This window comes from Eumetopias jubatus, unplaced genomic scaffold, assembly GCF_037043125.1.
Source record: "Eumetopias jubatus isolate StellerSeaLion01/CBP00866 unplaced genomic scaffold, mEumJub1_p1.0 scaffold_12, whole genome shotgun sequence".
NCBI classification, from domain to species: domain Eukaryota; kingdom Metazoa; phylum Chordata; class Mammalia; order Carnivora; family Otariidae; genus Eumetopias; species Eumetopias jubatus.
In genome coordinates this window covers 5,957,703-5,985,554 of record NW_028274818.1, presented here as the reverse complement: position 1 = coordinate 5,985,554, position 27,852 = coordinate 5,957,703, and the positions used below count along the sequence as shown (strand labels likewise).

Sequence of the window (27,852 nt, the reverse complement as noted above, 5' to 3'; positions counted from 1 at the left end):
GGTTCAATAATTTAAAAAGTATTCAATTTAATCCACTGTCTTAACAGGCTAAGGAAGAAAAGTCACATGATAACGGTAATCAATGCAAAAAAGGCACTTGATAAAATCAACACCCATTCATGATAAAAACTCTAAAAAAAAAGGGTGGGGGAATAGAAAGGAACTTCCTCAACTTGATAAAGAGCATACAAAAAACCTACAGCTAACATCATACTTAACAATGAAAGACTGCATGCTCTCCCCCTGCGATAGGAAACCAGGCAAAGATGACTACTTTCACCACACTTATTCAACATAACTCTCTGCCCCGGGCCAACTGTTCAACCGCAGTGCTGTTGTTAGGGGTGTCACTGGGTGACCCAATAGTCAAATTTTTTTCTTGCCTTCTGGGATGCCCCTGGGGAGATCTAATTTTCTCTCACTCTTAATGCCTAAGAGCCCCACACCTCTCTTCCGTAGCGGTATTAACTCTCATATTGGTAACCCCTGGGCAGACTAGCAATTGCCTCCCCTTAATAGAGGCTGATATTAATTCCCAGGTCTGGGCAACTCAGGCTGAAGTGGGTTGGGCCTTAACAGCAGTGCCCGTTCCCATACACCTTAAGGACCCCACACCTTTCCCTTGTAGGAAAGGTTTTTTGGGCATAACAGGACCCTGTGGCTCGTGGATACCAGGATACGTAGAGATAGCACACCCCCACTATTGGTTGATCGAGGATACCCAGACAGCTGGTACCCATCTATTAATGTGAGATCCAGAGTCAGAAAAAGCTTTTAAAAATCTCAAGAGGGCCTTGCTCTGTGCTCCAGCTTTAAAGGAAATGGCCTTGGGTGTTTTAATCCAGGCCCAGGGGCCAGCTCAGCAGAAAGTGGGATATTTACCAAATAGAGCAGCACAGAAAAGGTGGCTCCAGTATCAGGAAGAAAATCGACTGGTTTTCCTTCTATTTCCAAAAGTGCCTGAGGCGCTGGGTTCCCCGTGGTGAGCTGTTTCAGAAGAGCCACCACGGAGAGCCCCGGGTCCCATCAGTCTCGATCAGGGGTGCTGGCCACCTGATTCCTTGCAGATTGAGGTCCCCAAAGGCATTCAGATTTCCAGTCACCCCCTCCACAAGCGGGACAAGGCTTACAGGGCCTTGGTTTTTGCCACTGGGGACAGTCTGACTTCCTGTGTCCTGGGCGGCCATAGGGGCCAGAGCCTCGGGAGGCTGAGCTGGCAACAGCATTCAAGGCTGCAACTAAACCTCACACTTCCTCTTTAGCTCCTGTTCCTCACTCAACTCTTCGTCCCGATTGTAACAGACCCACTGGCAGCTCGTCAGAGCTCTTCTAGGGTCCCCTAGAAGAGCCAACAGCCAACTTACGCAATTTCTTCCAAATATCTGGGGCCAATTGGGCCTTTAAGAATGATCTCATCCTCAGAAAAACCAGGGGAGGTAGTTGTGTATTTAATGAGAGCCTCTCATAAGAATACAATAAGGGGGACACCTGGGTGGCTCAGTTGGTCAAGCGTCTGCCTTCGGCTCAGGTCATGCATGATTCCAGGGTCCTGGGATCGAGTCCCGCATGAGGTTCCCTCAGCGCGGAGCCTGTTTCTCCCTCTGCCTCTGCCTGCCACTCCCCCTGCTTGTGCTCTTGTGCTCTTTCTCTCTCTCTGACAAACCTTAAAAAAAAAAAGCTCAAAGTTTAAAAAAAAATAATACAATAAGAAAATTGTCGGTGTTTTCTTCCTGAGTTTGGGTTGACAGTTAGCATCATGTTTACTAACAGACCAAATATCCTTTACCAGACACTTTGAAAGCTATCTTAACAATTACCCATGAAAACTTTGAGACAGACAAGATTAACCACCATTTTTTACCAACAGACCCAAATATCCTTTAAAAGCACAAACCTATGTCCAGTAATCAATGCTTTAGCACTTCATCCTATTTGGAAAAGACCTAGATGTAATACCACTTATCATCCAAGAAAATTTTCTTACCAATTACCCACGAAAACCTTGAGACAGACAAGATTAGCTGCCATTTTAATGCGAGCTTATTTGACCTTCAGCAAACCTGGATAGAATCATTCCCGGTTCTAAACCTCATCAGCTCAGACAGATGAGCAGATACCATGTTTTTTTCCACCAAAGTGGAAATATGCAGTTCATGGCAGGCCAGAGAAGACAGGGAATCTCCCTGAAACAGAGTTTCGGCAACTGCTTGGGAATAGTCCTTAAAGTCTCTTGTCCTGAGGTAGAACTAACCACAGTTGGCTCCAATTATAGCCATTTACCTGGGAAATGAATGAGGGAGAAGCCCCCATATACTGCTCAATCCCCGTATGATGCAGGCTTGGAAGAGATGGTGATACCAGCTTCCAAGGGGATCATTAGGGTCCCAATTGGGGTCTTGAGGTGGTACAGCCTGGGCTCCAGTTGGAAACTAAAACCACCCATGGGCTCACCCATCCCTTGATCCCTGTATCTTTCAGCAGTGGGCAGAACCCCACATTTTTCTGCTTCGGAGAGGGTCTGATTTAACAGAAAGAGGCATTACATCCAAGTTTGGAAAACTTTGAGGTCCCCCTTCATCTCAGGTCTCGTAGCGGCACCTCCCCTTGCTCCCCCTTGGAGCACTACCTGTTCTTGCAGAGGGTAAAGCCCTCGAGCAGCAGTAGGGGTTCCAACATAGGATGGGACAGGTATGGGGACCTGATCTTACCCTAGGAAAGATGGAGCCAGGGGTGCAGATTCCCCTGTGGACTCCATTTGCCTATCTACTTTTGATGTGGATGTGGTGTTCCTTTGTTCCTTCGCCCCACCCCCCACTTGGGGGAGCGGGCGGAAGAGAGCCACCAGGAGGCTGAGATCTATCCTATCTTGATGAGATCAGAACAAAAGAAAATGAGCAGCCTTTTTCCCAGTTAAACCAGGAAGGCAAAGTCCCTCCGGTGGCCATGGCTCATCCTCCAACTTGTATTGCGGCCATGCCCCAGAACAAAAGAAAATGAGTTGCCTTTGTCCAGTTAAAACCAGGAAGGCATCCAAGTAAATGATATTGAGTGATTTACGGGTCTGATACCCTTCCTATAGCCTATAATGCCAGGAAGGGACTCTAAAGGAGTAAGGGTCATGGTCAGGTCTACAGGAAAAGAGGAAAAAGTGTCCCTTACCTCAATTTCTTATAGTTGATCAGGGAGACTTGAGAAGAAAGGAAAAGGTGCCCCCCACCACAGTTCCTCCTCATCTTTTTCCTGATGTGTGGCCCTAGTGACTCATGCGACTGACAGCCAGAGCCCCCTGTGCTCTCTGAGAGATGCTGGGAGTAGTTGCACTTACCCAGGCTTGGCCCTACTTCCAGAGAGTGACCTGGTTTCCTCACCCTTAAGTCTCCCTTAGAAGTCAATAGATACACTGGACTTCTTTTAGTAGAATTGTTCTGTCTGGCATAGCCACCTAATCATCTTTTAGTAGAATTGTTCTGTCTGGCATAGCCACATGAAGGGACAAGATGGGGCACCTAGGGAGGGGAAATCCACCTGAGATAAGGCCTGCTGGAACTGAAAAGTTGGGAGATCGCTTAAATCTTAGTTCTTTTGCCCTGCTTGGCCATTTCTTCACATAGGTGGTGTAGCCAGTCTGAGGGTTCTCCTAGTAATGCCCAGGATAGGGGACCTGAGAGGGTTGCCCTAGGAAAAGCAGTCTTTTCAACAAATAGTTACTGAAGAAATTGGTTTTCCATAGGCAAAAACAAAACAAAACAAAACAAAAAAAACCCAACCCAAGTCTCACACATCATTAAAAAAGAAAGAAAGAAAGAAAGAAAGAAAGAAAGAAAGAAAGAAAGAAAGAAAGAAAGAAAGAAAGAAAGAAAGAAAGAAAGAAAGAAAGAAAGAAAGAAAGAAAGAACTCAAAATGGATCATGGACTTAAACACAAAAAGTTAAAACTCCAAAACTTCGGGGGCGCCTGGGTGGCTCAGCCATTAAACGTCTGCCTTCAGCTCAGGTCATGGTCCCAGGGTCCTGGAATCAAGTCCCACATCAGGCTCCCTGCTCGGCGGGAGGCCTGCTTCTCCCACTCTAATTCCCCCTACCTGTGTTCCCTCTCTCGCTGTGTCTCTCTCTGTCAAATAAATAAAATCTTTATAAATAAAAAAAAAAAGAAAAACTCCAAAACTTCTAGAAAAATATAGGAGAAATTTCTTTGGGATCTAGTGCTAAGAGTTCTTAGACATGATACCAAAAGCATGATCTATCAAAAGACAGACTTTCATTAGATAATGTGGAAATCATAAATTGATGGGTTTAATTTATTTGACTAAGAGTAGTTATAGAAATGTACGTTACAAGGTGTTTGATGAGAAGTCTTAAGTAATCTTGTTGATATAAACTGTATGATTTAAACACTCTGATGAAATTGTGCTTTTCACAAAAATAAAAGAAGATAAATAAGGAGTATTTAATTCCAGTGGACACAGGAATACAGTAAACAAAAAGACTACACTAGTGAGGTAAATATCTTAGATGATTTTAAATATATACATATTCCTTGGTATTTAAAAAATATAAAAGTATTAGAATTAAGGAAGGGGATATTACTTTAGACTAAAAGTTATTGCAAATAGAAAAGGTTACAATGTACAAGATAGAACGCAAACGAGAGAAGACTTGATCAAAATATCAAAAGCTAATTCTGTGAAAAGCCCATTAAAATAGGCCTTTGACAGGTCTGATTAAGATAAACAGAGGTATAATGATGTCTCTAGTAGTCAACCATTAAACAACAATATTTTGTTTAATATCTATGAAGTCATGTGATGACCACAAATCTTGATCCTGTTATTATAGAAAATTGAGTTATAGGGAGTTGAGTTTATTTCCCTAAAGAGGAAAAGGCTAATAAGAAGGAAGATCCTTTTCCTGAAAGATCCCAAGAAAGGTTCAGGAATGGGAGGAATTAGGTACAACACAAGATATAGATCAATAATGATTTTGAAAATAAAAGGATATATCTCTGTATAAGGAGAAATTAGACACTTAGGGCTTCTCTCCTACCCAACAGGAGTGGGTGTTTCCAGGAGACTAATTTTCCCCTCAACATAGTTAGAGTCTCAAGAGAAATTGAACAAGCTAGCAAGTGCAGGTGAATTCAGGTGAGTTGAGTAGGTATGAGGTGGGACATCAGTGGCATCTGGTATACCATCCAGGCACCATTTTTCAGGATGCCCTGGCAAGGAAGTAAACCAAGATAGGAAGACATAAGATTCAGGAAAAAGGAGGTTTAATACAAAAGATAGATGCAGGAAAGTCCCAGGACAACAGCAATACATGGGGGCCTAGAGATCAAACAATCTAAATTAGTGCCAGAGAACAGAGAATTCCAGAAGAGACTTTTTGCTGATGAAAAAAAAAGGTGGGGGTAGGGGTAGAAAGAAAGAAAGAGAAACTGAAAAACTTCCTGGTACATTTGACCATGTGGGAAATAGTATTAAGTTGTTTCAGAATGTTTTTGAAAATTGGGGAAAAGCTAATAATAGATACATAGACAACTAACCAAATGACAAAAATGAAGCAGTTATTATCTCTAGAGAGGAAAAGATTGTTCAGAAAAGGAAGTGTAATCAGAGAACACTGTGTGTCTCAGTAATGAACAGTGGTCATAAAATCATGATAAAGCTGCCTTGGAGCAGTGGGTAAGGAAAGTGGGAAGTGTGTAACGATGGTATATTAAGAGTAGTCTTCATATTCTATGGTGGGAAATCAAATGGATAATACTTAATATTGAAAAATCAAGAGATAGCAGCAGATTATATCGTTGGAAATATGGTGGTAAATTAACAGAAGACATAGTTAAAATTGTTGAAAAGCATTGCCTCTGGGGAACAGGACAGAGGGAATGCAAGGAAGGGGTCAAAAACCAGCTATTTCTTATTATATGCCTTATGTCCTACTACATAATTCAAATTGTGTGTGTGTTACTCTAACAGAAAATTTTAAAAAATGTTTTAAAATGAAAGAAAGCACTATCTTCACATATACATTTAAAAACATTTAATGCAGAAAAATCACATAGACCACATCACCATGCAATGAAAGTGGAAAATAGCAACAAAGAAGATAACGCTTATTCTTCTTGGAAATAAAATGAACCAAGAAAATACAACAGTCTTCTATATCAAACTTAAGAAGAAAGTAAAACTAGGGGCACCTGGGTGGCTCAGTCAGTTGAGCACCTGCCTTTGGCTAGGGTCATGATCTTGGGGTCCTGGGATCAGCTCCATACTCAGCAGGGAGTCTGTTTCTCCCTCCCCCTTTACCCCTCCCCTAACTCATGCTCTCACGCTTGCACTCTCTCTCAAATAAATAAATAAATAAATAAAATCTTTAAAAAAAGAAGAAAGTAAAACTAAAGTTATAGATTATTTAGAAACAAGTAACAATGACAGGAAGACATATCAAAATCCAATGGAGGTAGCCAAAATAACAAAAAGAGGAAAAGTTATAGCCTTTGTGAATTTGTTTATAAACAGTTTAGAAATAAATGAGTAATGCAGTAAATCTAAATAAAGTAGAAGAAACAATGCATTGGGAAACAGAAGGTAAAAACCTGATCAATAAGACAAAATCTGTGACAGGACTAATAAAACAGACAAACCTTTGGCAAGTTTGATTAAGATAAACAGATAAAGTGGTCAAGGTGGTTGCCTCTCAGAATGATTAAGCTGAGTAGGTTGTGGTGGGCGATTCCCCTTTCTAGGGATCAATTTAGGAATGGGCATGTTTCTTAGTCCTGACCAATATGATATGGCAAGATTTCTGGAGAAATGTTCAACACTTTTAAGAAAGAGACACATAGAAGACGTAGTTAGTCCCTTTCTTTCTCTAGATTTTGGGGTATGATGCTCAGAGCTGCTATAATCATCTTGCCGCTAGCCCAAGGACAGTGCCCAGAGAGTTGCAGAAAACTGGACCCAGAGTCTTGATGTATTGGAGACATCCTGTCTCTGGACTTTTTGTTATATGAGATAATACATTTCCTTATTGTTTAAGCCAATTTGGATCATGCTTTCCTGTTATTTCCAGCTGAAATAATCTAACTGATAGAAGAAAGAAAGCCCAAAAGCTAGGTAGGAGAGGGGGGAATGTAAGTACAGACACATAAACTATTACCAAAAAATAGGGAAAAAATGTAGTGTACAGCTACATACCAGTAAAATGGATGATTTTTCAAACTTGACTCCAAAAGAGATAGAAAAGCCTGATGAGACCAATAAAGACAGGACACAAAACTTTGTCAAAGATCTATTCCAAAAAAGGTATCAATCCCATAGGACATTAGAGGAGGAGTCTATCAACTTAAATTATCTACTATAAGAGGAAGCTGACAGACCTTACAAACTATAAGAAACAAGGCAGATTTAAGGATGTAGGAAGTTGGTCTCATCCAGGCAGTGCCATTTGGGATGAACTTCACCGCCTTCAGTCACAGTCTAATCTGTTCCAGATTTAAATTCTAGGGAAACAGCACCTGCTTGACCAGCTTGGGTGCACGCTGTCCTCTGGAATCAGGTTTGAAGTCTGCCCACCTACCCACCTGTTTTGCCAAAGCAAAGCAGTCTTTGTTACTAAAATCAGGGGACACTCATGCTGGGTAGGGAACAGTAACAGAGTCCATTCTAATCAGATTGGCAAAAATTAAAAATGTAAAGTGCTCAACATTGACAAGGGTGTCAGGACATGGGCACTCTAATATACTTGGGGAGGACACGTAAGCTGCTTTTTTAGGAATTTATTCTTCAGAAATAGTCACACGTGCTGTCAAAAATAGCATCCGAAAACGTTATTTATTGCAGCACTGTGTGCAACACTGACCAATTGGTAACATTTAAAGTGTCGGTTAAATAAAATGTGGTATAGTATTTGTACGATGAGATACTCTATAATCCTTAAAAAGAAAAAGAGGTCCACGGAAAGAGCTCCATAATATATTACTAATCAAAAGAAAGCAACTGCATAAGCATATGTAAAGTATAGTCCCACTTACGGTCTTGAAAAAACCATAAAAAAACATAAATAAGTGTTAGATGCATACCAAAAAGTCCAGAACCAAATCCACACCAAATGTTCAACAGCGGTTACCCATGGAAAGGGGAACAAGACCGGGTGCAGTGAAAGGGAACATTCACTTTTACTTCTTTGTATTTCTGTAGTGTTTGAGCTACATGCTTACAGTGAGCATGAATTTCTGCCTATGCGTGTTTATGAACATGTAAAAATATGATATGAACCAACTTTTAAAATACACGCACCTATTGCTACTGAAAGGAACATGGATTGGCACCCTTTATGTTAACATCGATTGTGGTTTGCGGGCTTATAGGTGATCTTAATTATCTCTTTTGCTTATCTGTATTTTAATTTTATAAAAAGAATATTAGTGTAATAAAATAATTTACATAGAAATTTTTATTTCCTGGGTGCCTGGGTGGCTCAGTCGTTAAGCGTCTGCCTTCGGCTCAGGTCATGATCCCAGGGTCCTGGGATCGAGTCTCACATCAGGCTCCCTGCTAGGCAGGAAGCCTGCTTCTCCCTCTCCCATTCCCCCTGCTTGTGTTCCTGCTCTCGCTATCTTTCTCTCTGTCAAATAAATAAATAAAATCTTTAAAAAAAAAAAAAGAAAATTTTATTTCCTTTTGGAAATAAGTTACTACCATGTAATTTATAAATAGATATACATTATTACTATAAAAATGGGCAAGAATTTGTGAATAGGAAAATCACAAAAGAAGAAATATGAAAGGCTGATACTCTGAAACTCTCTAATTCTAAAGCACATAGTTTGGCATAAAGTAAGCCCTCAATAACCTAGTAATCACATTACTATTATTTCTTATTATAACAATAGGTGAGTGTGAAATCTAACTGTGGGACTATACAATGTATCATAGGGGTGGGTGAGCCACCTGGGTGACTCAGTCTGTTGAGCATCTGACTCCATTTTGGCTCAGGTGATGATCTCAGCGTCCTGAGATCAATCCCTGCATCAGGCTCCGTGCTGGGCATAGAGCCTGCCTAAGATTCTCTCTCCCTCTCCCTCTGTCCCTCCCTTACCCCACTCACATACACACACTCTCTCGCTCTTGCTCTCTTTCTCAAAAAAAATAAAATAAAATAAAATGTGACTATCATAGAAAGCCATGAAAACTATACAAGAAAGGAAGCGGCTAAATCATGAATGCAAGAATGCTGCACAATGAAGCTGTGAGAGAGTCCCAGTAAAACAAGGCCTCTCCAAGGGTGCCCACCAAACCCCCAGAGAAGCTGTCAGTCATGTTTTTAATCTGCCAGAATGGCTTCCCTGAGAAGGCCACATCCTTCTGGTAAATATAGCAGAACAGCAGAGGCAGGAAGAGACAGCAATCTCCACGAGGACTCATCCAAAGCTTGGCTTCCTGAGAACTGGTGTTGCAAAACAAAGTGATTGTTTTCTTTGTCATGGGAGGAAGAGGAAGAAGACATGGAAACCAGAAGACCATCTTCAAAGAGCATTCAGGTTTTTTTTTTTAAGATTTTTTATTTTTATTTATTAATCTGACAGAGAGAGAGAGCAAGAGCAGGAACACAAGCAGGGGGAGTGGGAGAGGGAGAAGCAGGCTTCCCGCCGAGCAGGGAGCACGATGCGGGGCTCGATCCCAGGACCCCGGGATCATGACCTGAGCCGAAGGCAGACGCTTAACGACTGAGCCACCCAGGCGCCCAAAGAGTATTCAGTTTTAAGAAGAGGACACTCACCCTACACTCCAAATCTTCCCTCTCCTCCACCTCCTACCCATTACGACCTTCCCAAGATTTTTATCCTTGAAAAGAAACGGGTCAGTCCACACTCCAACCAATACAGCCTTTTTTTCTAGTATTTTATTATAAAGGTAATACATGGTCTATATAGAAAAATAAAGAAAATGAAAATCACCAATAATCCCAAAACCCTGAAACATCACTTTTAATATGTTGGCAAACGTTAATCTGCTTCGACATTCCTGAAATCATATATACCTACATAATTTTCTTAGGTAACCTATAACATAAGCATTTCCCATGTTGCTACTACCTCTTAATAAAAGTAATTTTTATCTGCCGTGTGGATGTATGCAGAAGAGTCTTGATGGAGAGAAGTGCTGAGACACAGAAGGAACCAGGACAGTCAGTCATCTGGGACCACATTGTCTGTGACTTTTAGGACAGGGAGGTTCAGGATTCATGCAGATGACTCTGAAAGTGTCCTTCTTCTCCTTTGGAACTGCGGCATCCCCTTGTCTTCCCTAAGGCGAACTCAGGTCAGGCGTCCTGGCCTCTCTGATGCTCTTCCCTGGGTCACAGGCAAGACAATGGAGACTAAATGTGGTTCTGGTAATCGGAGGCCTCTGCCTCTTCCTCCGGATGCAAGAGAAGTGAGTAGGTGATGGTATTCTCGTCCTAGAGAACGCAGAAGGGAGCACATGGATGAAGGCAACAGAGGAGGAGGGGGAAGGAGGAGATGGCTGGGGTGGCTCACCTCAATTTTGGCAGCCTCTTCAGTATCAGTGACATTGGCTGTGGGCAGAAAGAACAGAGATCAGGGGCGCCCGGGGTGGCTCAGTCAGTTAAGTGTCTGCCTTCTGCCCAGGTCATGATCCCAGGGTCCTGGGATCAAACCCTGAATCTGCTTCTCCTTCTCCCTCTGCCCCCACCCCCAGCCCCCACTCATGCTCTCTCTTTCTCAAATAAATAAATAAAATCTTAAAAGATTTTAAGATCAGCCAGGGCATGGCAGTAGAAGAGGGTCCACCAGGCTGCCACGGAGGCTGCAGTACGAAGGCCTGAACCAGACATGAAACAAGGCCCTGGAGGCCAAGAGCTCGGTTCACTGCCCTGACCCAGCCTCCCTTCCTGGCCACACGGGCAGAGGGAGGCCCTCATCTGTGCTGCATGCTTTTCAGATAATTGCTGACTTTTTCTGAAAGCCAGCCAGCCAGCTTTAGGGATCAGAGATACTGGGGAAGAGATGGGGGGATGTTCAGTATCACAGGGAAGTCAAGTCCAGATTTTTGCCAAGCATGGTCTTCAGGGAAAGAAGACTGGGGGCCGTTTCAGCACTGGCCAGATACAGCGCATCCTCGGGGTCACCTTGAAGAATGTCCTGCTCCGTGACATTAAAAGGGAAGAAAGAGCAACAGTGAAAGCGAGGGAGGGAAAGAGGGAAGCAAGCCAACAAGCCAGTACTTTCCCTGGTAAATAGCTAAAACACACCAAATTCCCGCAGGTTTTTTGCCAATAAACTCACTTTGCCAGTGTGAAAAGTAGTCTCAGTAACTGCAAAGCAGCATTCCTCAGGCGGGGGGGGGGGGGGGGGGGCGGCGCTGAGACAATGCATCTAGTGTCTCCACTCACCCCTGCACACAGAGAGTCTCTGTTTGCCATGCTCCAGATTCTGGAACAAACCACCTCCTGAATTCTCCTTCTAATGCATTTCTCAACAATCCTAGCGACCTAGCTCGCTGATGGGAAACCATGAGCCCCTGTGCCTGGCGGTGACATAAGTGCTTGTGAAATGTATTTGTGCCAGTGTAGACAGAGCCAAACCTCCAAGGGGCTGTTCCAGTTGTGTTTGGGCTTTTTCTAGATCTGGTCTGGCCTGGCGCAGGCTCAAGCCCGCATCCCCACTTGACGTGGCCAAGAACGCAAGGGCCTTGCTCAAAGCACAGCAGGACAAGTGCCATTTTGCTCAAGCTCTCGAATCTGTTGGTTCCGCTCTGAGTCACACTCCAGCCACCTGACGCAGAGTCCTCGAGGGCATCTTTTTCCTCTGTTTCTGTTGTCCAGGAGCCCCTCGAGAAAGTTCCAGGTTCCCTCGTGCTCTGGCTTAGCCACAGTCAGGAGGTCGGCTGGGACACTCCTGCTCCCACCTGGGCCAAGGGTTGGACAGTCACTGGCTCCCAGAATGTCAGACCCGGAAGGGCTTTGAGGTCATCAGGCCAATCCACTCATTTCCTCAGGGAGGTGACTGCACCCCGCGGTGGGGAAATGTGCAAGATTGCACCGGCTACTGGTGACAAAACTGGGGCCAGGCCCGTGTTTAATAAACTTACACATGCAGGCATCGGAGCCAAACTTTGCCCAGCAGTGAAGCCCACGAATACACCCAGTCCCCTAGGACCTTCTCCAGCCCGGAGGTCCTCGGAATGCCCCACCCCTCCCCCATCACTCCCCGAGACAGAGTCCTCGGCGTGTCCAGGGATCATTCCCTAGGTCTCCCTCTCTTTTCTTAATCCCGTGTGTCTCAGTCTTTCCACTCTAACCTCTGTCCTGTGTCAGCTCTGCCAAACCCCACAGATGGACCCAAATGTCTCTGATGTCCTGCACTGCAAAGGCTCCCAGCATTCTTGGCTCCAAAATTCGGACACAGCCCTCCCCTCTCTATCTGCGACAGGGGGGCCTCCTCCCCTCATCCCCAGCGAGGTCCTCTTTAGGCCCAGGAGTTAGTCTCAGAACCAACCAAGCGATTTGAGCCCCTGCCCTCCACCCACCGCCCCCTCCCTCTGCTGTGCTCCCAGCTGAACTCACACAAGCCACTTCCTGCGGGCTCCAGTCTGCTTTGAGCCCCCAAAACAGGGAGCAGCACTCACCTGGTTCCTCAGGGAGGGTCTCTCCCATTTCCCTGTGCTTGGGGTTTCCTAGGGGAGCTATGAGGGGCACAGAGGAGGTTAGTAAGGTTATAGGGTGGGGCCTGAGTCCTCAGGCGAGGAGGGGGGGCAGGATTGGGTTAGAACCAACAGAGACCCGTCCCCACAGAGATGCCTCCCCTCCTCCCCATTCCCCGGCTCTCCTGCCCAGGGCCTGCCCAGCCTGTAAAAGGGCCACTGAGTTGGGAACCGTGGGAACCCCTGGGGCTGTCAGAAAGGCCACTCGGCTGCATCTTTCTCAGGCTTGCTCTGCCTTTTAAAAAGCTCCTTTTCCTCCCTCTCAGAATCTCTGTGCATCTCTGTATTTAGTGAGCGGCAGTAACGGAGGGCCTAGCTATGCACCAATGCCAAAAGTGCCTTGTGAGGTATGAGGAGCAGTCTCTTCTCCTTCGCCATGGCTGGGAGTTTTTCTTCCTCTTCTTTCTCTGGGTGTCTTTAGACTTGTAATCCAGCAAGCTAGCTTTCCAGTGCGACGAACTGTGACAATTTGCTTATTAGATTTCCAGGGCACCTCGCCTCCTCTCCGAGCTCCTTCAGGATAGTGCTAAGGGGGAAGGAGCCCCTTTCCAAGAGTCGAAGTTCTTCAGGGCAACCGTCCGTGAACAGACGTTTAGGGACTCCGACTCCCGGCCTGGCAAACCGTGCTAGGCACGGGGGACGAGGTGGGGGGCAGTGAATGAGGACTTATGGTGACTTCCTTCCTGTAGTCTGGCCACCCACGCTGGAGCGCAGTTTCCTTCTCTAATGTGGCCTCTGTGGTCTGCACGACTCGGCCCTTACCCATTTGTCTGTCCCGCCTCCTCCCTCCTCCCTGGGCCTTGCAGTTTATGGTTTCAACGCATCGCACCCCTTACCGCCCCCTCCTTGCTCCTCCCCCAGCCCCCGTCCCAGCCCAGCCGCAGGGCTCCTCCTTTCCGTGCCTCGGCCCCCACGCCTGTAATGCTCTTCCAGCCCCCTCTGCCTGGCTGACTGCTACCCCCAGACGTCCCCTCCTCGGTCGTGAGAACGGCTCTCTCTCATGTGCTAAGTACTCCGCCCTGGGATGAGCGCTCAGCCGCATTCATCCTCACCCAATCCTGCGAGGTAGGTTCTATCAGTGTCCTCATTTTCCAGATGAAGAAATACAGGCACGGAGATACTGAAGAACTCCCCCAAGTCGCACAGCTGGTGCACTGTGGAGCTGAGAGTTAAACCGGGGCGGCCGGCCCCCCACGTGTGCTTTGGTCACTAGATATACCACTGTCCCCTGTGAAAGCGTCTCTAACCGCTCGCCCCACGCTGCGTCAGGTGGGTCCGTGTCCCCCCGCCTCCCATCACAATCCCAGCTAATTCTAGCGATTGACTTGTCCTTCTGTCTTCCCCACGGCACCGTGAGCTCCTTGAGAGCAGGGACTGGACTCCTCATCATCCACGGTGCCTAGCACAGTGCTCCACCCATAAGCAAGATTTTCCAAGCCTTGTTGAATAAGTGAATGAACGCAGCGCCTGGGCGGCTCAGTCGGTTAAGCGTCTGCCTTCGGCTCCGGTCGGGATCCGGGACTCCCTGCTCCGGGCGGGGAGCCTGCTTCTCTCTCTGTCTCTCGTGAATAAATAAAATCTTTTAAAAATGAATGAATGAATGAATAAAATATGGGGCTAGTCCGAACTATAAGGATTCTCTTAGCCCAAAGAGGAGGGTCCTGGCGATGGTCATGGTTAGGGCCTTGGCCAAGTAGGAACTGACAGCAAGAGAAACCCAGAGAAGCCACGAACCTGAAGTTTGCTTTTGCCTGAGGCGGAACCAGGCCACGGCCGCGGCGAGGATGGCCACCGCAGCGGTGCCGGCGACCACAGCCCCAGCTGTCATCACCATGGAGGAGTCGCTCCAGCTGGACCCTGGGGGAGACAGACCTCAGGACAGGCAGTAGCCTCCCGCCTCCCATGCTCTACCCCAATGCTGCTCCCCGGGAGCTGCTCTGTGTCTGGGTCCCTTGTCCCTTGTCCTTTGTCTGGGTCCTCCCCCAACCTCACCTGTGCGGACCACACTGCGGCTGGACTCGTGCCTCCCCACTCACAGGTGTCTCCGCTCATCCAATAAAGGTACATTATTGAGTGTGTGGGGGCCGAGCTCAGGGAGAGAAGGAAGGGGGACCTGAAGCCTCCCCTAACTGGAGGCACCGCGACTGGATCCCACAAGGCCTTGAGCTGTCGGGGACCGGTCATGCCTTGCTTGGGGAGTGAACGGGCATAACGTGAGAACTAAGAAGAAATAAGAAAACCTCAGTTCTTGGGAACGTCCGGGAGCTTAAGGAACCCCTGCCCCAGTGCGGGAGCTCTGCTCCATCACTGTCCTTAGGACAGACGGGGCCTGCATTTCAAAGGGCACACAGCCTTTCCCCTGTGACCTGAAGCGGAGGGCCCCAAGCTCTAGCCCCTCCTGCTGCCCACGGCCAATATTTCTCACGGCCCCCATTCCTCCCCACTTTGCCTCAGTGCCCAGGCGTCTGCCCTCTGGCATTTCTCAGCTCCAAGGAGGCCCGTAGGACCTTAGCCGTCATTGCCCATCGCCTCATCGCCATCCTCCCTCCATCGGGACGGAGTCCGCACCTCGGACAGTGATGGCCACAGGCTGTGAGAGGCGCAGCATCTGCCCTATCATTCCCGTGCAGTGGTAGTCGCCACTGTGGCTGAGGTTTGCCTCTGGGATGAAGAATGTGGAATTCAGAGAAGAAAATTGCTTGGACTTCCCGTCCTGGAAGAATGTGATCTTGTACAGACTCCTGTTCTTCCAGCTGTGGCACCTCAGCACCATGGGCTCCCCCTTCTGGAACACCAGGCGAGGGGTCTGGAGCAGCAACCAGTCTGAAAGACACAAAGGGACCCTAGGACCCAGGAGGTCTTGACCCAACTCTGAGACTGTCCTTTCCGGTGGGACACAATGTGTGGAGGGAAGAGCTTAAGTCTGGAATCCAATGGCCCTGGTCTCTAATGCTGGCTCTGTCATTGGGGAGCTCTGTAGTCTTGGGCCTGGGCCTTGGATTCCTCCTCTGTGGAAATGGACATAACAATACCATGCATCTACAGCAGTTCCTGGCACATAGTAGGTGTTCAGGACGGGCTTGTCTTCTCTTTCCCGTCCTGGGAGAAGGCAGCTGAAGCTCTGTCCTGCCCAACAGGACGGGAAGGATACAAGAGAGCCCAGGGTGCAGTCCCTTCCTTGGGGGAGGGAGGGGAAAGATCCAGTCTGACCTAAGAGATGACATGTGAGGGGACACAGCAGAGATATGTCTTTTGGGAGAGGAGGAAGTCATGGACGCCCAAGAAGTATTAGCTTATTTGATGTATGTTGGTAAATGTGGAGTTTTACTTCAGCAAGGTCTTTGTCTGTCGGCAGCAGCGTCACCTTGGTCTGAAGGTGGGTCATTAGCCTGCTGTGTCCTTTTTCCCTCCCAATGTTCATCCTTTTACTGAGGAAGAAAAAATATTTAGCATTTTTGCTGTATAGGGAATAAAGCCTAAGGTAGATATTTGTGCTCCTGACCTCAGCCCACATGCTCCTTTTCCCTAAAGCTGCAGGATGGAGCAGAACTGGAATTGGAAAGAGAGGTAGGGTAGAAGGCAACAGCAGAATTAGAAGGGGGAACCCGGGTGGCACAGTCGGTGAAGCGTCTGCCTTCGGCTGAGGTCATGATCTCGGGGTCCTGGGATCGAGACCCCGTGGGGCTCCCTGCTCAGCGGGGGGCCTGCTTCTCCTCTCCCTCTGCCCCCACCGCTGACTCATGCTCTCTCTCTCTCTCTCTCTCTCTCTCAAGTAAATAAATCAGTCACACATGTTCCCAGCAAGCACCCCCTACAGCCAACCAGGATGAGGCCAACCAAGTCTCTGCACTGGCTGGTGACATGACCACAGACGCAGGAGGAGATGCTCAATACCAATTACATCACAGAGAAAAGTCAGCCACAGCTACAGCGGGAAATCCAGGGCCAGAGGGTGGCACCGGCTTTTGCTACTCAGGTGCCACAAGCTAGAAAACCCCACCTCTCTTGTCGGGGAGGCACAGCTAGCTTCCACCCATTTCCTTGCCTTACCATACTGCATATTCCTCCTCTTGGAGAACCGAGACCCTGGCTGGACACTGCACTCCGGGATGAGGCTGAGCCGTCCTGGTTCCCTAGACTGCCCCTCTCATGAGATTGGATTAGGGCAGGTGCGGATGCTGAGAATTGTAAAGCTTTGAAAAAATAAAGTAGAACCCAGAGAAAATGCCCAAGTTGCCATGTAGCCCCAGCAACCAGTTCCTGCCCTTCTCTTCCCTGTCAAGGTAATCCCCACCACAGAAGACCTACATGGCTGGAATGGCTTTTCTTCCCTGAAGAGTCTCTTCTGGCACCAGGTTATAACCTAGATAATGAGGAGTATCTGCCTTCGGCTGGTCTGTGCAAGGGGGCCACCTTAGCTCTCCTTGAGGACATTTATCTTGGTGCAGATCTGGAGAGCAGGGGCCAGCTTCCTGTTAGCGGCCCTCATAAGATGTTCTTCAGGTAATCAAAGGGCCTTCCCATCCATCTGGGAGCAAAATGCCCCTGCAATCTCCTGGAAGCCTTGTAAAGAATCAAGAAACACCCACAGCTCCTCCACATGCCAGTGGCGACACGGGGACACACTCAGGCTCCAGGGTGGGATGCCCTCCCCTCCTTGCCTTCCTGCAGGGGCAGGGACAGAGATGTCAGGCCTCAGGAGCTTCCCTCCAGGCCTATTACTTCCTGTTATGCGGAGAGAGTGGGAGCAACAGGCCCACTGTGTGCTTTTGAGGAAAATTTAGGCATCCAGGGAGGGAAAGGGACTACACGAAGAGTAACAATGACAATATTCATCATAGTCTCAAGGTCGCTCTTCTTTACGGAGAAGCTACTTTTTGCCAGAAGCTTTGTAAAATCATTCATCTGTTTAGCAAACATTTATTAAGCCCTGCCCTTGTCAGGGGCTGGAAATGCAAATATACTTAAAACACAACTGTCAGGGGGCGCCTGGGTGGCTCAGTCGGTTAAGCAACCAACTCTTGGTTTCAGCTCAGGTCATGACTTCAGGGCTGTGAGATCAAGCCCCATGTAGGGCTCTGTGCTGGGTGTGGAGCCTGCTTGAGATTCTCTCTCTCTCTCTCTCTCTGCCCCGCCCTCCCTCTCTCGCTAATAAAAAAAAAAAAAAAAAGATCAACACAACTTCCAGGTCAAGTTGCATGGAGAGCAGGGGGGCAGGGAAATGTTGATTCCCACCAGGACCTGGGGAGGGAGGCATTAATACCCCCATGAGCAGACAAGGAATCAAATCCAAGCGCAGACGAATCACCATGTTCACATGGCTAGTGGTGTCCAGGCCGAAGACTCAGCTGTGGTCTGTCTATGCTTTGTGATGGCTACAAAAATGGGTTTTTATGTAGTCAGAATTTCTTTCTGCTTCTCTCATACCCTACATGCTTGTTTGTAGCCTTGTAACCTTCTTGCTCCATCAGGATTGAGGCAAAACAACCTATACTGAGGAATTTCTTAAGACCTTCCACCACCACCACACACACTAAGCAAAGGGGGTGGGTGAAAAGGGAAGTGAGTGGATGAAAACAGCTTCCAACAACTCACAGCACTGATTCCGAGGAAACAGACTACCTCCCTTCCCTAAAAACCTCTGCCATGTAAGCAGATTTCATCTTTCCTTGTCCTCCCAGGCCCTCCCCAGGCCCTTCCTCCACTGACCGGAAGTCACATCCAGATGCACAGGGTCACTGAGGCTGGTCTGGTCCGTCTGGCACCTGTACTCCCCGCTGTCCTGTTGTCTGGCCTTAAAACTGTAATTGGCCCGGACCAAGGCTGGGATGGAGCTCCCATTATGGAACCACTGGGTGACGTGGTCCACAGCGGTGCGGGCCCCCTGGCACTTCAGGGTCACGGGATCCTCCTGGAGCACATTGACCCACGGGGGCTCAAGGTCCAGGACAGCCTTCGGGAGACCTGCTGAGGGGCAGAGAGAGGAGGAAGCAGGAGGAAAGGGGGCCCCAAGAGTCTAACCAGGCCCCCGAATTTCAGATAGTAAAGCGCCTCTGGTCCTTCTGAGGACATCAAGAGGGGAACCCGGCCCAGAACTGTTATGTAACTGTAGGTAATTCCTCTTACTCATGTGTCCTACCACAGGGGTCCCCAGGAAGCCAGGTCTGCTCAGGGAGCTTGACCGTTCCTCAGGAAGAGATGGCAAGGTAAGAGAAAGGGAGAAGGGGCAAAGCAAACACTAGAAATATATGTCTACCTCACCAGGGGTCATCTGCAACAGTTCTTTCTTTCCTTTTTTCTTCCTTCCCTTCCTTTCTTTCTTTCCTTCCTCTCCTTTCCTTCTTTCCTTCTTTGCTTCCTTCCTTCCTCTTTCTCTCTCTCTCTCTTTCTTTTTCTTCTTATTTTCTTTCTTTCTTTCTTTCTTTCTTTCTTTCTTTCTTTCTTTTTCTTTCTTTCTTTCTCTCTCTCTCTCTCACACACACACACACACACACCATGTACATAACTTTCTAGAATTCATTTTGTTCCCCTGTAAACTGAGGCATTTTGGATACTAGTGGATAAACTCTCTCCAGAGCCAGATGAAGGCATCTGGTGGAGGTATCCAGCATGAGTCAGACATCAGGTTTCTGTTCTGACCTGATGTCAATCTTGCTCCCTTAGAATAGACCTATCCTCACAGCCAAGCACAGAGGAGTCTCTGTGACCTCAGAAGGATCAAGAAAGAGAAAGGCTGGAGGGCCAGTCTAGGGAGCCCTGGCTTCAGTGCCCCAGGGAGAGTGGCAACCGCCCCCCCGCCCCCCGGGGAGCCCTGGGAGGTGTGGAGCTGGTTAGCATAGAGAAAGAAGTGCCCGGCAGAATTTACTTCACCAAGCTGCAATCAGTGGTCTCTCCTCCTAGTTCTGTCCAGGGAAACAGGCCCCGAAGCCCTCAGATACATGCAAAGTGGGGGATTTATCAACACGGGGAGATAACCTAAGCACATGATGGGATTTTGCGTGCAGCTGAGACTAAAAATGTCTGGACTCTTGATTTTACTGAGAGAGAGGATGAGTTATTTTCTGTGACAATATCTGTGATTTCTCACCCTAACAGAACCAGAAGGTTTAAAGCACCTGTGCGCCGTGGAGGTCTATCCTCGGCTTCCCTGGGAGGAGGGGAAAGAGAAAGGAGAGAGGGAGAGAGGGCGGGACATCTCCTTCCTGGCCCCACCTAGGTACTGGGTTACGGGTGCATTCAGGGCACCTCCAGGCGCGTGGGGGGCTGGGAGCAGAGGAAGAGCGTAGCTGGGGGCGGGAGAGGATGTGGGTGGTGTACTTACCAGGTGTCCCAGCGACTGGAGCTGTAAGAGAGAAAGCGAAGATCAGCCCAGGGTTTAGATTTAATGATTCATCATTACAAGAATCACTTCCAAAAAAAAAAAAAAAAAAAATCCCTTGCATGCAAATCCCCTTAACTCCTTTGCCCTTCCCTGTCTCTGTTAAATCTAGCTGTACTGTCCATGCCTTTATGGTTCAGCTGTGCGTCACTAAAATGATCACACAAGCAGGCAGATCGGAGTCTCTATAAATTTGTGGTCACCATATTCAAAAGGACATTGAGCTGCCATTCTGACACTTTTCTTTTTTTTTAAGATTTTTTATTTATTTATTTGAGAGAGAGAGAATGAGAGAGAGAGAGCATGAGAGGGAAGAGGGTCAGAGGGAGAAGCAGACTCCCCGCCGAGCAGGGAGCCCCATGCGGGGCTCGATCCCAGGACCCTGGGATCATGACCTGAGCCAAGGGCAAATGCTTAACCACTGAGCCACCCAGGGGCCCCCATAACCAGATTTCTCAAATTTTTTTCTACATGGGCTATGCTCATTTCTACTCCTTCCATTCACTGTTTCATTCTCCGAATTTTGGACTCTGCCTTCACCAATCCACCACAACTCTTCTCTCTCATTCTTTCCCAGGCACATCTTCACCATCTCCCCAGTCACTTGTGCCTGAAAGCTGTAAGTCACCTTTATTCCCCTCTCTCCCAAGGCCCCTGCCCCTTCACCTCAGTGAATCTTGTTGATTCTGCTTCCAACTCAGGCCCTGAGTCCATCCACTTTGCTCCCTGCTCATGGCCGCCGTGCTAGCTTAAGTCACCACCAGCTTTCTCTGCCTCCTAACTCCTCTCCTCACTCCTTGGTCCCCCACAATCCACTTTCCACAGAAAAGGTAGAGTTGTTTTGTTTTTTGTTTTTTTTAATATCAGTTCCAATAATATCACTCCTCTGCTTAGAAGCCTTCAAGGGCCTTCCTTTGCTCTTGAAATAAAAGTACATCTTTACGAGGCCACACGAGACAGGACAAGGGCCCTGCTCACCTCTCCTGCCTCATCTCAAGCCCCTCTTCCCCTACTCATGGAGCTCCCATAACATAGCCCTCTTTGAGTTCTTCATACCTGGGGCTTTTGTGTATGCGGATCCCTCCTCTAGACCTGTTTCCTTTATCTCTTCAAACAGCTAGATCCTTGCAGAGCTCAAAGTCCCAGCTCAAGTGTCACCTCCTCAGAAAACGCTTTCCATTATCATCCTGTTTATCATTCTTTCTTCTTCCCCACAAACACTATTCTTATCACAGTATCCTGTTTATATCTTCATGGCCCTTTCTAATTTATATTTATGCCTGAGTGTCTGTTTATTTGTTGTTTAGATCGCCCAGGAGATCTAAGAGGGCAGTAGCCATATCAATTTTATTTGCCAGTGCTCTGGAAATCACTTATTGAATGAGTCTAGGTGGGAGATAAGAGGTGCCACAGTTGTAACGATAATAGGAAGTGAAGAAGATATGCACATGAGAGAATTTTTTTTTAAGATTTTATTTATTTGTTTGAGAGAGGAAGAGTGAGAGAGAGAGAGAACTCGAGCTGGCTGGGCGGCAGAGGGAGAGAGAGAAGCAGACTCCTTGCTGAGCAGGGAGCCTGACTTGATCCCGGGACTCCAGGATCATGACCTGAGCCGAAGGTAGATGCTTAGCCGACTGAGCCATCCTGGCGCCCCCACATGAGAGAAATTTAAGAGGCACAACTGGGGGAAGCTGGCACTTGATGAGAGTGGGAGTAACGTAAGGAAAGGTTACCTGTGCTCACACAAATATAAATGTTAGGAAGAGGAGTACATTTGCAATGGGAAGATGATAAGTTGAGTTTGAATATGTTTTGTTTCTGAACCGGCATACCAATGTGGAGGTGTCCAACCAGCAGGTGGAAACACGAAATTGTAGCTGACACAAGCAAGAAAGACAGGTTTGGAAGCTGTTGACATAGAAATGATAGCTAAAAACCAGAGTGTCGGATTGGCAAGGGGGACAGTGCAGTAGGGGAGCAAATAAAGAAGTAGAACCTAAGAGGAGGGGAAGAGGAGAAATAAGAAAGAAATGAGAAGAGTAGAGAGAAGTCATTAGCCATTTATTCATTCCACACTCAACAAATGGTCATGAATACACACTCAATAGAGTCATTGTAAGGGAGACAAAGACCTTATGCTTTAGGTCAGGAAGGCTGTCTGTCTTGTTCATTGGTAAATCTCCAAGTCCTAGAACAGGGCCTGTTCATGCATTCATTTAATGTTTAAACAAGGCAGTTTGTGGAATCTGTAGAAAGCAGGAAATGCAGTGTCCACATTGCCTGGCTGTAGAGGAAGATCCACTTGGGGGCAATGGGAACGTGGTGAAGAGGGTGGAATGGAGGCCTTAGTTAGTAGGTAATGGAGCAGTCCTGGAGGCATTTCTGAAGTGCAGTGACTTAGCTGCCCTTGAAGATGTCATGGCCTCGGTGTGCAGCACAGATTCAGAGGAGAGGAGACAGGAGCGGTCGAGATGGGGTCAGAGGCTGTTGTCAAAGCTGGGTTATTGAGGGATGAAGACCTAAATATGGTGGTCCAAATAAGAATGGGGAAAATGGAGCAAATCCTTGGTGACTTAGCAAAAGGACAAATGGAAGAAAAGATCAAGTCTTGCCCAGAAGTCTTGCCCAGGTGACTGGTACGTTGGTAGCACTAACAGCAGAGATGGAGAAGCATATCATCTCTCTAGGCCTGAGCTTCCTCACGTGAAAAATGAGATAGTCTAATGCTCCTTTCACATGTTATTCTCCTTCAGTCCATTTTATCCTGCTCATGAAGGAATACTCTCTCTTCCTCACCTCTGCTTCCTATCCCAGTATCATTCAACACTGAGGGCCTAGGACTCCCAGAGATGACCAGATTTTATTATCAGTCATAGCACCTAACTCCAGAGTGGCTACATGTCTTCCTCTGGGGCTATGCTAAGGTTTTTTTGAGGGTGGAAACTCTAGGAATTGAGCTTGGAGAGACAATCCTAGCGATAGCACTCCCCTGGCTGGCCTCCCTAGATTTCCTCCCACCTGGCATCATCAGTCCCTGTCCCTCCATCTTGGCCTAGGACCCTGACTTTCTCCCTGATCACAACCAGGACCTATCCCCATGTGTGTGTACAAGGAAGCATGGGTGATTTCTCCGGTCCTACAATTGACGATTCCAGAATTGCCCAGGTTGTGTGTTCTCTGAACCCCTGTTCCCTGGATAACCCAGACCCTCTTTGCTTCTTCCCAGGGAAATCTAACACATAAACAGAATAAGCTTCTGCTGCCTGACAGAGAATGTCTACTGCCCCCCCGCCAAGTGTCCTATTGCTTCTTCCCCACCCCTTATCTAAGACAGCATTAGCCTTTCCACCTAAGATTTGGTCCCCGTGAAACACAAATTTTTAAGGAATGAAAACACCCTGGCCACTCATTCGTCACTCAAGTCTAGGTCACTAGACTTTCCTCAGAGCAGGTTCAGATGCAGGTGGTTGCAGAACATCAGGGACCTGGCTGCCCCTTGATATTGGGCAAAAGACACTAAAAACTAAAACAAAAACTCTGCCAATTTTATCATTTGCCAAGGCCAGTAAGGTTGTCAGAGTTTGATCTTCATCAGTCTGCTTCACCCTCCTCATTTTCTTGAATGCTTCCCATGCTACCCCTCATCCTTGCCACAGCTCGGCCTGACCCAGGGAAGCAGCAGCTGAGTTAGGAAGGTGCACCTGACTCTGTCCTTCATGAGGACACCGACTCACCCAAGAAGAGCAGAGCTGTCCACAGCAGCATGTCACCCAGAGGATGGCAGGGCACACAATCAGCCCAGTCACTATCAGCAGCAGGAATGGGGAGGAACGAGGGGATCTGCATCACTTGCTGGCTCACGTTGGCTCCAGCAGCACCAGTGTGGCAGGCAGAGACTTCTCTTGAGACTTGACAGATTCCACCCGAGAGGACAGACAGATTCTGAAGTCCAAAAGAGGAAGTGAAAAGAAATGTTGTTTTATCATAGGCTCCTCCCCTTCACCCTTTTTCCTCTCAACTGTTCCCTCCCAGAAGATTCAGAGCTTCCCAGAATGGGTCTGGCTTAGCCCAATTCCAAATTCACAGAAATTTTAGAAACTGGGAAACAATGTCTTCCTCTTCTTTTGGGACACAGCTAGGCCTGTGTCCTCTGGGAGTAAGAGGGGAATGGTTGCCCAAATCCAGCTCAGAACCTATCTGTTCCTACCTCTTTAGAAAAGGCAGGAGAGTAGAATGTGCAGCCAGTCTTCTCTGACTTCTAGCTCCATTTGGAGGCCCAGTTGCTCCTGAAACTGATGATGGTGATCTTGAGGCCCCCCACCATCAGTTGATTTTCTTTGTTATCATGATCTCCGACCTACTCCTAGATCGTGGAGCAAGAACAAGGATGTGTGCCAGGGTGGCACCAGGATGGTTACGCTCATCCTCTTATTCCCCTCTGGCATTCATTCTTTTTTTTTTTAAAGATTTATTCATTTATTTGAGAGAGAGCACACACTCAGGCGTATGCGCTTGCAGGGGGAAGGGGAAAGGCGGAAGGAGAGGGATACAAGAAGACACCGAACGCAAAGCCAGACATGGGACTTCATCTCACAACCCTGAGATCATGACCGGAGCCGAAATCAAGAGTTGGATGCCCAACTGACTGAGCCACCCAGGCGCCCCTGGCCTTCATTCTTTTGCTTGTTCCTTCAACAGAACACCAACTTGTGCCCTGGTTCTTTATCTTTACCATCTTCAATTCCATCACTATTCCTATCCCCATGGCGTGGTGAAGGAGCGCGGGCCTTGGAGCTATATAAGTCTAGTTCTGAACACCAGCTCAGGTTGCTTGTCAATAAAAATGAAGGTAATCATGCCTACCCTTCAAGCAGGATTTCTCAGCCTCAGTACTTTTGACATTTTGGGCCAAATAGTTCTCATTGTGAAGCACTATCCTGTACATTGCAGAATGATTAGGAGCATCTCTGGCCCCCACCCACTAGATGCCAGTAGCACCCCTAGTTGTGAAAATAAAAATTTCTAGACACTGACAAATGTTCTCTCAAAGGCAAAATTGCCCCTGGTTGAGAATCACTGCACTCAAGGTTTTTGGAAAAGAAAAGAAAATTCAAGTACTAGCAAAGTTCCTGGTGCATCATGCGTATCCAATGAAGGCTTGTTTCCTTTTTCTGCTTTCTGTCATCATCCTCATCACCATTTGTTCACCCTCAACATCCCTAGAACATAAAATGCTCTTCTTGGGGCCCCTTCCTGGGGCCTCTTTCCCAAATGCCCTCACAGGAAGCAAGCTGTAAGACTCAAGGAAGTAACACTGTAAAATCTCTTCTCATACCCATAATCTTCGGAAATCCTCAGCCCATCAGCCACAGGTTTTTACTACTGGCCCCATTCAATGCCCCTACCCCAATCTACTCCCAGCCCTTATCTGATTTTTAGGTGAATTTCTTGACCAGTGACAAGACTCCAATGATCTGACATCCATACTTCAAAAATATCATTAGAAACTGATAAAGTTAACTTGTATATCAAGACCCACAAAATGGAAGCCCCACTGCCCGTGGCCTGGTCCATGTCACAAAATCTAAACCTAAGTCAGCTTGCACTTTCAGGAAACACCTGTCAAGGAAACCTCACATACACCATCACAATCTTCCAACTCACCTTTAGCTAGCTTACCTTATCCTAAAAAATAGGACCTGCTGACCTCATAGGGAAATCCCCAACCTTCTAGCCAATCAAGCTATTTTCTAGTTGCCTCTTCCATTGCTCTATAAAACTCATTTTTCCATCAAATCCCTTAGGAAGAGTTCTCCACTATTTGTGAGGCACTGTACTCCCCCAATCCATGGAATGTTTTCCCTTAAATAAAGGACATCAAACTTGTTATTAAATTGTTTTAGTTTTGTCATTTGTCAATGAGGATGGGATCCCAAGACCTTTGCTGAAGATTCTGGGGTTGGTGCCTAGATGCATGTGAAGGTCCTCACAGAGCTATTTTGGTTTGCTATCTCTTTGGTTGCTTTCTGGATCTCTGGTAAACTTCCTTTGGATTGAGCTCTGCCTGTATCATATGCTGAGCTCTTTGAGTTTGTTTGTTCTAATCCTTCCAGGTGGAAAATTGGGGTGTGAGAGACTGGATTTTTCACAGTGAGACCTAGTGGGCTACAACATTTGGGTTTGGAGCCCACCTCATCTTCAAGGTAAGTGTCTTTTGGAGTTACTGATAGGTTTCTGGGACTGTGCTCAGGCAGCCTAAAACAGTAAGTCTGGTTGAATTAGGGAGGATTATTTCAACAAGGGAAAATAATGGGTCCTCCTCAATCAAAAGAAAGCATGATGGCAGCCATTAGGGGACTCACAAAGCCTCAAGGCAAGTCCGCAGCGTAAACAACTGGAGGACATGGGGAAATAAATGAAGACAAGATATTTGGACTTTTTTGACCAACAGCACATCAAAATCTAAATAGGCACAAGTCAGACTATTCAAGTCCATTCAAGGGGCACTTGGCTGGTTCAGTCAGTAGAGCATGCAACTCTTGATCTTGGGGTTGTAAGTTTGAGCCCCATGTTGGGTGTAGAGATTACCTAAAAATAAAATCTTTTAAAAAAAATCCTTTTGAGTGTCTGCCACTATAAAGAAATATTCTTGTAGCGGAGAGGTGTATATTCTTGTGAAAGGGATAATAGATCTATTGCTAATGAGAATCTTGGAAGCCAGAACCACAAAATTAGTAGGCATGGGTCAAGGACTTAAAGCTGTTAGAGCACTTACCACCCAAATCTAAGATACATGCTAGGATATGTTGGTCATGGAACAGGTTAGACTGACACTAGCTTCCCTGACAACCCAAGAAAATTCCCAAGCAGTGATGTACACTGTAAAACACTGCACAATCCTCAACCCTGTGGCACATCTCTCTTAGTTACTAATTTGACTCTGAGACATAAGGCCTAACTAAAGAAATGGGATCCTCAATTTTCAAAGAATCAAGCATGTCACCTTCCAGCATACCTGCTTAGTTGATGTCTAAGAACCATGGTCCTGGAAGCTGTAGACATCTATAAAAATGGCAAAATCTTATTAAGACAAGCTAGAATTACAATGGCTATTATGGGAAACATTCTAGTTTGACAAGATCATTCATTTTAGAAGTGCACTTGAAAGTAAGGTTTCCAATTCAAACAAACATAATGGGCTACCTATTTTAATTGGTATGAAGAAGCTTCCAAAAGTCTTCAAGTTTCCAAAACTTGGAATAACTTCATTGAAAGATTTATTGCGAAAGGCTAATGAGAAATGAAAGACACAAGAGGTACCTAAAACAAAAGACTGAGGCCGACATGACTCCCACTATTTTCCTCTACCCTTTTTAACTTGAGTACTCACAGTCTACTAGTCTTCTATCTGAATTGTCTTTCCACTCTGAAAAGACTACAAGACCATAAACACAAGTCAGCTAAGTTAGTAGCCTTACAGACACCTCCATATCTACCCTCAGACAAGGGCCTGCATATAAGCCCCTCTGAGGGTTGACAGGACTCAGGAATTCTCTAGCAAATTACTACCTGTTATTCTCTTAAACAGCCAAGGGGAAACTAAAATTAAATTTGTGGAAAACCTTTCCAAATTCTGATAGATAATGGAGCTACACTCTACTTTAAACCCCCTCTCACTCTAGAACCTGCAGATGGGATCTTGGGGAAACTGGCAAAAACTGGCAAGAGTGAGAGTTCTTTTTTTATTTCT

General features: G+C 46.9%; 1 protein-coding gene across 4 annotated transcripts; it reads right to left on the bottom strand.

The window, feature by feature from the left end:
- Positions 1 to 9,905: 9,905 nt before the first annotated feature.
- Positions 9,906 to 24,033, bottom strand: LOC114210517 (low affinity immunoglobulin gamma Fc region receptor II). 4 transcript variants are annotated; one of them, XM_028104801.1, is made up of 8 exons: positions 23,837 to 24,033; positions 20,046 to 20,066; positions 18,434 to 18,691; positions 15,293 to 15,547; positions 14,459 to 14,581; positions 12,650 to 12,706; positions 10,540 to 10,577; positions 9,906 to 10,460 (listed from the first exon to the last, which is right to left on the bottom strand). In XM_028104801.1, exons 1-8 carry the CDS (start codon positions 23,946 to 23,948, stop codon positions 10,380 to 10,382), a joined length of 945 nt encoding a protein of 314 aa, XP_027960602.1. In that variant the 5' UTR covers positions 23,949 to 24,033; the 3' UTR covers positions 9,906 to 10,379. The 4 variants fall into 4 exon arrangements, with proteins under 4 accessions (XP_027960602.1, XP_027960603.1, XP_027960604.1 ...); XM_028104802.1 differs by having other exon boundaries at positions 18,434 to 18,688; XM_028104803.1 differs by lacking the exon at positions 12,650 to 12,706.
- Between the last annotated feature and the right edge of the window lie 3,819 nt (positions 24,034 to 27,852).

Excerpts from the sequence above, each read along its gene's own strand:
- LOC114210517 (XM_028104801.1), bottom strand. The coding sequence starts at position 23,948 with ATGCAGATCCCCTCGTTCCTCCCCATTCCTGCTGCTGATAGTGACTGG. Across the intron at positions 14,582-15,292 it reads TGTGGCCATCACTGTCCGAG|GGTCCAGCTGGAGCGACTCC; the intron begins GTGCGGACTCCG and ends TGTCTCCCCCAG. Across the intron at positions 10,578-12,649 it reads GACCCTCCCTGAGGAACCAG|CCAATGTCACTGATACTGAA; the intron begins GTGAGTGCTGCT and ends TTCTGCCCACAG.